Here is a 13,720-nt window from a genome sequence, read left to right as displayed (position 1 = left end):
GAGAGTAACTCAGGGAGAGTGTGTGCTTAGCATGCACAAGACCCTGGGTTACCACCACCATCACCACTACCACCACCATCACCACCATCACCACCATCACCACTACCACCACCATCACCACCATCACCACCACCACCTCCACCTCCTCCTCCTCTTCCACCTCCTCCACCTTCTCTTCTTCCTCTTCCTCCACTACCACCTCTTCCTCCTCTGCCGCCGCCGCCTCCTCCTCCTCACATTGTCTTTAAAGATTTTTCCAGAACACTGACCAGTCTAGTCTCTTTGGAATTGTTATTATATTAAATTGGTACTATTTTCACATATTCACCAATTATCCTTATTAAGATGAAAATATCATGTAATATACATTGGAATGTGACTGCTACCATTGAAGGAGTTGGGACTGTTTGATAGATGTGGAAATGTAAGCTTGTATACCAGATGATGAGGGCCTGTGCTGTTAACATGTGTCTTTGATTTTTAATTTTTTTTGCCAGTTTATATTTTGATATTATACAGTTCTTTTTCTCAGAGATTAAACTTGATGTGAAAGGAAGAGACACATTGACAGGATGTTACTGCTGTGGGTTGGATTATAAAAATGCTTACTTCACAAGCTTTTTTTGTTTGCTTTCGTTATCACAAAAAATAGCATCTGCTTTACAGACTAAGCTGTGACCAGATCCCGTTACTTACTTGAGGAAAATTGAGAATGGATTTTGGTTTATAAAATATTGAGTTTTAAATTTTCATCTTAGTAGGAGTGAATGACTTTTTTTTCCCCTCCGAATAGATCAAGAAGTTGGTATATGTTTACCTCGTCCGATATGCTGAGGAACAGCAGGACCTGGCGCTCCTGTCCATCAGCACTTTCCAGCGAGCTTTGAAGGTAAATGATGAGCGAGCAGGTGGGTAGCTCCAAGGTGTCTGCACAGTGCAGGGCAGTAGTCTACTACCCTGCCTCGCTGTGGCTGCAGGAGTTAAAGGCCTCCCAGAGCGCAGATTCAGTGGCCGTAGAGAAGGATCTCTTTGTCCCCACGTGGAAGCTTGCCCCAGAAGTTACGGCTTCTGTTTATGTCCATTTTATCGTCGTCTCATTTGAAGGACTGCTTCTCATCGTACTAGTTGTTGAAAGTGTAGAGATAAGACAGTGGGGCATTTGTAAAGAACACATTTACATTATGATGCATTTTACTATGAAAGATTAAAAGTCTAGTACATTTAGTAATAAGTAGTCAGCTAGAATTGTCCCACCTTTCTTTAAAGCACTGTTCAGAAAAGACACTTTTCCTGTTTTTACCTGTTTTCAGACACCATTGCCTGTTTTCAAAGGCTCTTCTGTGTTGATTAGCGCTGTAACACTTGCTAACTCTATCGTACAGATGTGTTTGAAAGTCTAAACTTGAAAATGTGATGACTATTTTCACTCCGTTTTAGGACCCAAATCAACTAATCCGTGCAAGTGCCTTGAGAGTTCTGTCGAGTATTAGAGTGCCAATTATTGTGCCTATCATGATGCTGGCTATTAAGGAGGCTTCGGCTGACCTGTCGCCGTACGTCAGGAAGAATGCAGCCCATGCTATACAGAAGTTGTATAGGTAGGTGCTTTGTTGATCACAGTAGGCTACGTAGACTGTTGTCAGCCAAAGGTACTTTCTAGCGCGTCCTTCTAAGTTAAGGAATTTGGCTGTGTTTTTTCCCCCCTATAAATAATCTTTACACGTCTTTGCTTTTGTGTTGGTTATAGAGACCTTGTGAGGACTTTTACTTCTGAGTGTGCTAGGGCCTCTGTTTACTTCTAGGTTCCATAGCTTTAATCAGAGTTTGCATTCTCATTTGTGTAGTGTGTCTTAGACATGCGCACATATGTATGTGTGGTCAGAAAACAGGGGCTGGGAGACGGCTCAGTGGGTGTGAAACACGAATACATGAGCACAGATCCCAGCACCCAGGGCTGACAAAGCTTGCTATGTCTGCAAGTGTCTGCAGAGGCAGCGTGGTGGGGAGGGGAGAGGAGTGGATCCTGGGAGCTGGCTGGCTGGCCAGCCTAGCCAGAATGGTGAGCGTCTGGGACACCTTGTCTCAAGACAGTAAGGCATAGAACCATTGAAGAAGACACCACCGGGCTCCTCTGGCCTCCGAATGTGTATGTCCAGGTGCATGCAACCACACACTCACATACATGAAACGGGCGGGCGGGGATGGGGAGATCGCCTTCTTTACTATAGAGTAGAATTTCATGTGCTTTGTTTACAACTCATCTTTGTTTCTGCTCTTCACTCTGTGGAGTGTGATTCTTGGATAGAGCTAGTTTATTATATACTTTTTTTGGTAGTGATTTTTTTTTTGTGTAGAATTCTTATATATTGTCCAACTTTTTTTTAAAAAAACCTTTATTTTTATGTGTATGGGTTTTTTTGCCTGCATATATCTCTGTGCACTGGCTGCATGTAGTACCTATGGAGGACAGAAGAGGGCATTGGATCCCCTGGGACTGTGAGCTACTGTGTGGGTGCTGGGGGTAAAGCTTGGGTCCCGCGGAAGAGCAACCAGTGTCCTTAACTGCTGAGCCATCTCTCTCCCCGATTCAGTGATTTCTTAGTATATGCTATCGACATTTTTAGCAAATATCATACAGTTCCTTGATCTCTGGGGGAAAGGTACTGTCTAGAACGAGTTATGTGTCACAGTGTGTGGCTGCTTTCTGCCGTCTGTCTGCAAGCTACCCCTTGTTTCCTTCCGGTGTGCTCTCAGTGTCGTGTCAAAGACGTGGAATGCAGGAAATCAGCAGATGTGTGGATTGTGCACGTGAAATGCAGGAAATCAGCAGATGTGTGGATTGTGAACAGCATTCACACTCTTAAGGTGGCAATGACCCCTGTGCCAAATAATCTGTTGTTTTGTGACTGCCACACGTACATCACGGCACATGTGGAAACCTCCCCTAAATAAATACATGCAATTAAACTTTAAAAAAGAAATGTAAAGTCTCATTAATGGCTTAAAAGTGCGCCTGGTGGCCAGGTGGCAGCTCACTGTCCACTCCCTGTCCCCGTGTGACGGTCCTTAGCACTGCTGTGTCTCCTCTCCGCCAGATGGTTTCATAGTCTGGCCCCCTTTCCCCCTCAGTTTAGACGACAACTTCGTAATGCGTGTCTCCATTAGCAGGCTAAAGTCATGAGGTTTTATTTAGGAATGCTCTTTTTGTTTTTGGCAGTTACACAACCATAGTTAAAAACATTTACTGTCTTTCCCTTTTTCCCTTGAGACAAAAAAGGGGAATTTCAATCAAGTACTTTCTCAGCTACTTCCTTACAGTTCTCCAGCTGGCTGTGGAAGTTGTAGACACCTGGTTTAGTTAGCATGAGCTGCTGTAGGGAGGAAAGGTGACTCTGGCTGGAAAACCCACTCCATCTTACTACTCTTCTCTTGGAACACCTTGCCGTTCCTTTTTGTTTTGTGTTGTGTTGTTTTGGTTTGGTTTTAGAGACAGGGTTTCTCTGTACAACAGCCCTGGCTGTCCTGGAACTCGCTCTGTAGACCAGGCTGGCCTTGAACTCACAGAGATCACCTGCCTCTGCCTCCCGAGTGCTGGGACTAAAGTGTGCGCCACCACTGCCTGGCCAACCTCAGCATTCTTGAAGTGATGGGTGTCATTGGATGTTAGAATGAAGGGCAATAAATACACGCAACTTATTTATCTATTTTTAACATTTTAGTCTTGATCCAGAGCAGAAGGAAATGTTAATTGAAGTCATTGAGAAGCTTCTGAAAGATAAGAGCACTGTGAGTATTGTCTTTTGATGTTACTGAATTGTGTTTTATTTTACTATGATTTACCATGGTAAATTCACTAGAATTATTTTTATTGATTCTATAATATGCTATAATTATTAATGAAGTTCATGTCTAAAATATTAAAGCTGGGCATATTGGTGTACCCCTTTAATCCCAACACTTGGGACGGAGAGGCAGGCAATCTCTGTGAGCTTGAAGCCAGCCTGGCGTACATCGTGAGTTCTAGGTTACCCAGGGCAACAACAACAAAATCTCCAACCCCAAACAAACCAGGTATTTCAGACCTATTGAACAACAGAGAGGGGCCTTAGTATCACAAATGTTCTTTTTCCTTTTGTTCTTGCTGCTGGGTTTTAAGACAGGGTCTCAGACAGCCCAGGCCAACCTGGAGCTCACTCTTTCTACCAGATTGACCTCTGCTTCATAGCAGTGTGACTGCAGCTTCTCAAGTGCTAGGGTTACAGACATGCTCTAAGATGCCCAGCTTCTGCACATTTTCTAAAATATTAAAACAGTTCTCAAAATGTTTCTTCCCTAAAAATTTTAATTTTTCGAGACAGGGTTTCTCTGTGTAGCCTTGGCTATCCTGGAACTCACTCTGTAGACCAGGCTGGCCTTGAATTCACTTGAGATCCACTTGCCTCTATTTCTGGAATGCTGAGATTAAAGGCATTCACCACTACCCGGATCCCTAAGAAAATTTTATAATTGAAGAAGGCTCATTTTTTTTTTCCTAAGAGTTATTTTTCTAATTAAAACAAGTAGTCTTTTGAGAAAATGTGTATCCACATGTATCCCTTTTCCGTGCTCAATTTATGTGTGCATTGGCAATTAACAAGACTTAGGAGTAGATGTAACTTGCGGGTGTGTGAACAGGTGGCTGGAGGCATTATACTGCTGTATTAGGGCTTCTGTACCCACTTTTTGCAACTCAAAACTACTTAGGAAGTGATCGTAGGTCATGCTAGGGAACATGGACTGCTGTCATCCAGCAGGTCTCTAACATAGTAGTCACTGGCTCCTTTATGCTTGTTAATTGTACTTACTTACTTTGTATGTGTGCATACGTATGTATGTGTGTGGACGTCAGAGGACTGCTTGCAGATCTGGTTCCCTCTTTGCATCACATGGGTTCTGGGTTAGAACTGAGGTCATGGTTTTAGTGGGAGGCTTTTACCCACTGAGCCGTTTGCAGGCCCACGCCTGTTGTTTGTGTTGAAAGTGGGTGTTGGAATTTCTCTTCAGTTCTGTCAGTGTTTGCCGTGTATACTTAGGAGCTCTGATATCGACACATATGTTTATAATAATTTTATCTTATTATTTATAAAATGTCCGTTTTAATCTTTAATAATGTGTCTTGTTTTATGTACAGTCAGTCAAATTTATGATTGTTTTCACACTTTCATTTTCCAAACTTTCATTTTCAAATTGTATATTTTTGGTTTTTTTTTTTTTTTTTTTTTTTTGAGACATATGTAGCCCTGGCTGTCCTGGAACTCACTCTGTAGACCAGGCTGGCCTTGAACTCACAGAGAAGATCCACCTGCCACTGCCTCCTGAGTGCTGGGATTAAAGGCATGTGCCACCACTGCCTGGTCAAATTGTTTTTTTCAATCTAGTTACCTTCTATAGGTAGCATATATAGATGCCTTTTGACTCTTAATTAAATCTGACAGTAACTGCCGTCTGATTGGAATAATTGATTTGCTTATACTTAGTGCTATGTTAGTCAAATTAGTTGAATTTTTAGCTGCATTTTTACTTGTTTTTCTGTCTTGTGTTTTTCATCTCTCCCTTACGGCTTGGTTGCACTAAATGAGCATTTTAGTAAAGACTTCATATCGTTTACTTTCTATGATCTTGACAGTATCATTATGCTGTCAGAGTCATACATAGCAATTATTGGATTTCATTCCTAAGCCATCTAAACTTCTTCAGTGTAGAATGTATTAGAAATCTTCATTATATTTTCTGTGCATAGTTGATATATAGGAGGGATCAAATATAGACAAACTCACTAAGTAAACTGAGAGAAGTCATGCTTCTTTTTGTCTGCTCTATGACAGGCATGTTGTCTTTGTCAGGGATCCAGATATAAAGCCTGTTATCAATACTCAGATAACTTAATAGTAGTTTTAAAAGTACTTACTTTCTTGTGTCTATAGGAAAGTTGCTAAATACTGTGGAGAATGGTGAGATTTAGAAGAAGCAGTTCCTGAATTTACATGTAATTTACCATTAGTTCTGCTCCATCATAAATTTAAAGAAATTTGGAGGTAGCTGGGTGTAGTGGCACATGCCTTTAATCCCTAGGGAGGTTGAAGCAGGTGAATCTCTGTGAGTTCAAGGTCAGCCTGGTCTACAGTCAGTTCCAGGACCAGCTACATTATGAGACCCTGCCATGGAAAAACAGAAAAAAATGGGAGGGTAGGGGGAGGGGAGGATTTGGAGGTGGTATTAAAAACAAAACTTCCATATGTACATGTGGCATAAAGTGTCGAGATACAATAAATATTGACTCTCAGGACAATGATGATGCTTGGATAGGAGAGGTGATTTCCACAGGTTTGAAGAAAAATAGTAATGTCAGATGTTTCCATTTCAGGAAAGAAGGTCACCTAAAAAGGGACTGTAAACAGCGTGTTCCTAGAAATAATGTTTTCTGAAGGTATAATCTCAACAGAATGCCCCTCCCTTCTGGACTATGCAGAAGGTGTGGCAAAGGCAGACATTGGACTAATGAATGTAGATCAGCAAGGGACAGTAAAGGTAATCCTTTGCCTTTGCCATTAGGAAACACCTTGAGGGGCCTCTCCCAGTTCCCATGTCAAATTTGGTTCTGTCCTTTCCTGTCACCATGGAAGAAACTTCTTCCCAGAGCAATTAAAGAACCTAATGCCTGTTGTAAAAAAAAAAAAAAAAAATACTGCTCTGGATGATAGAACAGCTTTAGAAAATAAAACAAAAATTCAGGAGAAACCATAAATTAAAACTGGTAAAGATTAGATTTGGAAACTCCCCAATGTTAGAGTTGGGGAAGGGTTTTGTTTTTGTCTTTCAGGAAAATGAAGGCTAAGGAATCTGAAGACCACTGGACAAATGAGACATCTGAAGAAAAAGGACAAATTGTCTAGAAAATTTGTCCTAAGAGAAAGATATTCTGCAGTGAACCATGTCCACACCAAACAGTGACTTTGAACTTTCCAAAAATATGATGCGATCCTACAACAATGATCCCATCTGGACAATGATAACACTATTAAGCTGGCAAACACCACCCACGGATCGGCTTTGGACTACAAACTGCTCAGGATAATATCGAGATGGCTAGCTGAGATGATCCAGTCTCATAGACTACTCCAATCCGGATTTGACCATAATTCTAAATTTTCTTTGTATCCCCATAAGATGACCAGTGCCCCGAATCAGCAGGAAGTAGCCTAGAAAACTATGCCCATATTTCCAAAAAATGGATTATGAATGTTTGTCTTTGTTTAGGGGTTGGTTAAAGATTGTTATTGATCATAGTCGATCTCTTTCTAAAAGAAGAAAGGGGGATATGATATACAAATGTATTATATAGAAATATAGGATAAAAAAGATTATTGAATCTACTCCAAAAAATATATAGAAATGATATTATAAAAGAGTAAATTATTGAATCTACTCTGAAAAAAGAGGATGTAGATAAGATAAAAGGTAGATTATTGAATCTACTCTGAAAAGAAAAAATAAGAGTATAGATATAAGATAAAAAGATATATTATGGAATCTACTTTTAAAAGGCAACTACTAGTTTTAAATATTTTACATTGGATTGGATTTTTGTATCTTGTATACAAATTTTGTATATTGATGCAAATTTGAGATTAGTTTTGTTAGAACATACTGTACATACATTTCTGCTCTTGTTCAAGGTATTATACCTATAGAGTTCATTTAACAATGTAGTGCAATTTGCTAGTCCTTGAAAGTTATTATTACCAACTAATTAGGATATAAAGAAATGAAAGTTAGTAGTTAGTTATTACAATCGATCTTAGTCATATTAGGTATGTTTTTAAGGTCAAACAGAGATATATTTTAGATAGATAGGTCATCTTCAAACACTTCAGAGATCTATAGAATATGACTTTTAAGATGTTTTAATAGCCGGGCGGTGGTGGCGCACGCCTTTAATCCCAGCACTCGGGAGGCAGAGCCAGGCGAATCTCTGTGAGTTCGAGGCTAGCCTGGAGAGGCACAAAGCTACACAGAGAAACCCTGTCTCGAAAAACCAAAAAAAAAAAAAAAAAAAAAGATGTTTTAATAACAAATTTTTTTTTTATGCATGAGACATGTCTGCTCCTGCCATCACTAATATACTTTAGAGAAGATGATGGGCATTGAAGAAGCTCCTTATGGAGTTTTCTTTCTTTGTGGCAGAAGTTAACCACTGAGCAAGAAAATGCCCTTGCCTCGACTGCTGACAATATGCTGTCCAATGGATAAGCGGGACACAAAAGAAAGGACTGCCGATCCTTGCCAAGACAAAGTAGGATAGCCCTTTAGAACATTCTGCTTCACAGATGAGTCTGTGAGATATGCCAAGCCTGTAGGCAGAGGATAGATACCCCCAATGTTACAGAGGAACCTTGGGTGACTGTCCAGGCAGCCAGCTGTTTCTGTCATTTCTCACATTTTTTTTGGAAGTCGCTTGTTTGCACTTCCTGTTTTACTAGGTAATATTATTTCCTTCTCAGGTTTCTGAGGGAGTTGAAGATTAGACAGTTATAGTTTTCCTTGTTAACAAATTCAGAAAAGAAACTCACTAAAATGGTGTAAAGTGTATAAGTTTGAAAGACATCAAAAGGTAGTTTTTAGTTCGTAATACAAGTTAGGATAGAAAGTGAATTAGGTACAAAACTTTGGATTCACCAAAATAGGATAGATAATAGAGTATTTTTTCTGAATTTGTCAAATGTTTATGGACTGGACATTGTTAATGTGATTCTTGACTGTATATATTGTATATACTTATTTTATAGTTTTTCTTATATTAGTTATAACCTTCTTTTATTAGAGAAAAAAAGGGGAAATGTGGTGATATATTGTGTACCCTAATAAAATTTGCCTGAAGATCAGAGAACAGAGCAAGCCACTAGATTAAACATAGAGGTCAGGCAGTGGTGACACACACCTTTAATCCTAGCACTCGGGAGGCAGAGATCTATCTGGATCTCTGTGAGTTCAAAGCCACCCTGGGCTTCATGAGATTGATTCTGTCTAGGAGAAAAAACAGAGCCAGGCAGTGGTGGCACACACCTTCAATCTCAATACTTGGGAATCACACGCCATTAATCCCAGCACTAGGAAAGTTGAGACAGGAAATGATATGGGTGGACGGAGAAAGGCATATAAGGCGTGAGGAGACGGGAACTAAAGCCTTTAGGCTGAGGAAAGCTTTTCAGGCTGAGGAGTCCTAGAGGTAAGAGGTGGCGTGTTACTTTGTCTCTCTGATCTTTTAGCATTCACCCCAATATCAGGCTTTGGGTTTTTCATAAAAAGACCATTTAGCAATTTGTGTTACATGTACACTCGTGTTTCCACATAGCACATCTGTTCCTCCCCGTGTACACGCGTGTTTCCACATAGCACATCTGTTCCTCCCCTGTGTACACTTCTGTTTCCAGATAGGACATCTGTTCCTCCCCTGTGTACACGCGTATTTCCAGATAGGACATCTGTTCCTCCCCTGTGTATACACGTGTTTCCAGATAGAGCATCTGTTCCTCCCCTGTGTACACACATCTTTCCAGATAGGACATCTGTTCCTCCCCTGTGTACACACATCTTTCCAGATAGAACATCTGTTCTTCTCCTGGCCTTTTGTTGTTGTGCTGTGTTGTTCCATTGGAACATTCCCTTGGCTCCTTGGCTGGCCACAGACTTGCTCTGTAGACCAGGCTGGCCTTGAACTTGCTGCAACCCCCCTGTCTTTACCTGCTGATCTTCTCCTCCATCTCCCATGTGCTAGGGTCACACCATGCTGGTTAGGCTGCGTCTTGTATCCTGGGTCTGAACTATAGTCTCAGGTATGAGAATCAAATGTTTTATGTTCCCTATGTCTTTGTATGGTTTATAGCCTCTAATCCATGAAGTTGTTTTGTGTTTAAATCGCTGTTACATGCAGAATCTTTACCTGTCTTCACAGCACAAAGTGTTAGTAATATTCTAACTGAAAAGAAGATGGCTCAAAGGAGTGTAATGGACATAATTTCTTGTCAATTTGATTGCCAGCTTTTGGTTCCTGACTGTTTATTTCCAAAATAAGGAAAAAACATTGAGTAGATATCTTTAGTTGGTATTTGGTATTTAATGGTTAGTTCTTACATTATTTATTGTATTATTAGTGATAGTAGTTTGATATCTGATATTATTTGGGTTTTTTTTCTCTTCATAGTCACTGTTTTCAGGAAGAACTTTCTGGGATTTGGGACATGCATTTTAGCAAGCAGGTTTTCCTTCTTACTTTGTTTTTGAGACAAGATTTCTTGCTGTCCTGAGCCCACCAAGCACCTAGATTGACTGGCTAGGGGCCCTAGGGATCCTCCTGTCTCTACCTTCCCCCCCTGGGATTACACTCATGTGCCACCGTGCTTGGGTATTCTTATGACAGTTTCGGAGACTGAACCCAAATCCTGTGCTCACAAGGCAAGCATCTTACAGTGGGCTAAATCTTTACATAGCCTGATTCCTTTTTTCTTTTCTTTTCTTTTTGAGGATTTAGATTAAGGGATTTGAATTCAACTTTGTCTAGGTACCATTAACTTGGCTAACCAGTATTTAAGTATTAAGTAGTCTTTTAAGAATGTTCATTGATTATTCCTCTTTTGTGTTCTATTATAATTATATTCTACTGTGGAAAGATTAAAAAGTTAGTCTTATATCCATACATTATATCTATCTGTCTCTATGTATATATCTATATTATATCTTATATACATGCATTCTAAATATTCACATATCTATATTTATTAATTTGTTTCATTGGTTATGTGTAATACTCATTGAGAGAAGACAGGCACATTCTCCCTATACTTACAATGTTAACATCGACACTAAATTTAACAAAAAAAATCACAAAAACTCCCCCAGAAAATCTCATGAAAATCTGGGTGGAACTGTTGGGGAGAAGGGGTTTGGAAGATGAGAGAGCACAATGGGGGTATATTATCAGAGTACATTGTGTATGTGTGCAGTTGTGAAAGAATACATTTCTTAAAAATTACAGAATCACAAATTACATAAATTTAAAAATTTTCCAATCAAATGATCCAATCTAATTATTTTCACATTTTGAGGAGTTTATTCACTGGCATGATATGGGGACCATTGTATTGATGGTTTTATGTTACTGAAAGTATGGGATGTGAAAGATGTCAGTGTATTTAAGACTTGTTTCTTTGAGCTCTGTTGATTAGGGGAGATGCCTTCTGTTGCTCTTCTTAGCCCATATTGAGATCTCCAAGGTCTTTTAGTGTGTGAGAAGCACATGGCTCCAAAAGACAAGGAGGTAGTTGTTCCCTAAAAAGAAATCTCTTTGGATTCAGGCACACAGTTCTGGTAGCAGCCGGACAAGCATGGCAGTGCCTTTTAGGTCATTGTTGTTTGAAGGTGTCTTTGTGTTTATAGAGACATTTAGAAAGCTCTCACGTGCAAAAGTTGGAATTAGAAGGGAACATTTTGCTTATATATTTGTCACCTCCAGTCAGTGGAAACAGTATTTTTTATTGTAATTTTGGTTATATCTTCCTGGATTCACACCACTTTCATCTGCGTTGTGTGCTTAGCACAATACACTGTACTGTAAACCTTTCCAAAGGTTCTATTATAAATGCTTCCTTAAATCTATAACACTTTTTATTTTTCTTTGGAATGTAGAAATTCATATTTGTTGAGCATTGAAAACATGGAACCAGATAGTTAGAATGCCTCAGAGGCATGGTGGTCCTTATTTTTTGTGCTTTTGTTTTTGTTTGTTTGTTTCAAGTCAATTTCAAAGAAATCCTATCATTGGCGTTTAAATTTGTGAGGAAGATAAATTACATTAATGCTTCCTGAAAAGCTGAGTTGTTGATGTATTTTTGATGACTCAAAGTTTCCTTAATTTTAACTATAGACTGCTTAATGAATAGGTGGATGGCTCCTAGCTAAATCGTAGGGGTAAGATACCATTTTCTAAGTTATTGATTTAATGCTGGTAAAAGCCTCGCTGTTCTGGGGAAAAGAAGAAAGCCCACCCCTGAGTTTGTGCAGATGTTTTATTGTGATAGATCTATTATCCAGCTATTAGAAGATAAATGACTGATCTTTCTTATTTTCCATGCCTCAAGAAAATTGAAATAAGAAGGGGAATATCATTTGGGCTGTATGATTAGAGCAGGTTGGATGGCCATTAATTTAAGGGGAGAAAATCTTGGCAGCATTGGCTAACTCATACCATCTTATCAATCACACTGTGAGGCACTTCTTGTGATGACCCAGCACTCAGATTTTTGTAACGTTAATTAGAATTCATGACAAAATAGATGCAAGGAAACGTTTTGTACCCTTCATAATTTTATAGAAAATTTATTGTTATTAGAGGAACCATTTGCTTAGTGTGATTTTTTTCATTACCAGCTTGTCAACTAGCATAGATAATCTAGAGAAAATATGAACTCCATAGATGGGATGTCACTTTTGTTGATGGTTCATGTAGTTTACCTTGGAGCACAGCTAATGGCTGAAGTTCATAGCAACAGCACAGAAAGACGTGGCAACCAAGGGGAGATAAATGAACCACGTTTATTGCTTTAATATAAAAAATACATAAATGGAAAGCTGCGTCTAGATCTGATGAGCTCATTGCGGTCTGTCGGAGTGATTTATTCCCACTGTGTGAAGAGCTGCTGTTGACACAGGGGGATGGAGAGTAACTGTTTGTTTTTTGGAAACCAATATTTTTGGTTTCAAAATCTGATTAGATCATTCTATTTTAATTTTGAATGTTTTATGGATAGTGAACATTTAATAGACCCAACTGATCAATTCTTCTACTAGTGTTTATCAAAAGCTGAGACTGTTTAAAACAAACAAACAAACAAACAAACTATACAATGAAGTGAGCATCTAAAATGGCCAGTGTTATTTTGTGATGATGCTCTTTTCAATCCTTCCTATTTTTAGTGTTTCCTAAAGCCTTATTTGTGCTTAAATGACTATTTTCTCTCCTTCCTGGAATGTCTTGGGTGTTTTAGTACCCTGCAGTTACATACATGTTGTTGCGGCTTGATAAATTTAACATCCTGCAGGAGCTGATTTTCCATTTCATTGTTTGGTATCTAATCATTTGGAATAAAATACTTTCTGGGTTTAAAAAGATCCTTGATTTTATATAGCATTTAAAAATGAAAATTATTTAAAAATTTAAAATGAGTTTAGTCTCATAGATTAGCCTAAGAAATACCTCATTTTTGTAGTTTTTCTTAACAATTATTATTTATAATGATGATAGTAATTGCTGATTTGTAAATACAGTATATATAGATTTTTACAACTCAAATAGTAATTTATTCTATAGTTTGATGTTATAGACTTGGTTATTTTAAGAGATTTTTAAATTTTTAATTTTAATCTCATAATCACAGGTTGTAAGTTGCTTTGAATATATTTGAAGACTAATTGATGTGGAAGATATGAAAATGAGGAGTTGAAAACATGCATTTAACTTGCTTTCCATATCAACAGCAAATAGGAAATTAGATGTATAATACATTTTTATTTAGCTCACACAAATAATCAATTCTTTGCTTTTCGATTGAGGTGAATACATGCTGGGACCAGCAGGCACCAGTACATGGGTAGGGCTGGAGTCAATAAATGCAGCTTCACGTTTATA

General features: G+C 38.8%; 1 protein-coding gene across 1 annotated transcript in view; it reads left to right on the top strand.

Annotated features, from left to right (window-relative positions):
- Ap3b1 (adaptor related protein complex 3 subunit beta 1) overlaps window positions 1–13,720 on the top strand; it is a 213,997-nt gene that overhangs the window by 47,007 nt on the left and 153,270 nt on the right. The window contains exons 4-6 of the mRNA XM_059276349.1: window positions 794–889; window positions 1,438–1,598; window positions 3,720–3,786. Of these exons, the coding sequence (XP_059132332.1) occupies window positions 794–889; window positions 1,438–1,598; window positions 3,720–3,786 (324 nt within the window). The remainder of the gene's footprint in view (window positions 1–793; window positions 890–1,437; window positions 1,599–3,719; window positions 3,787–13,720) is intronic.

This window comes from Peromyscus eremicus, chromosome 11, assembly GCF_949786415.1.
Source record: "Peromyscus eremicus chromosome 11, PerEre_H2_v1, whole genome shotgun sequence".
Classification (NCBI taxonomy): Eukaryota; Metazoa; Chordata; class Mammalia; order Rodentia; family Cricetidae; genus Peromyscus; species Peromyscus eremicus.
This window is presented reverse-complemented; position numbering and strand designations above follow the sequence as displayed.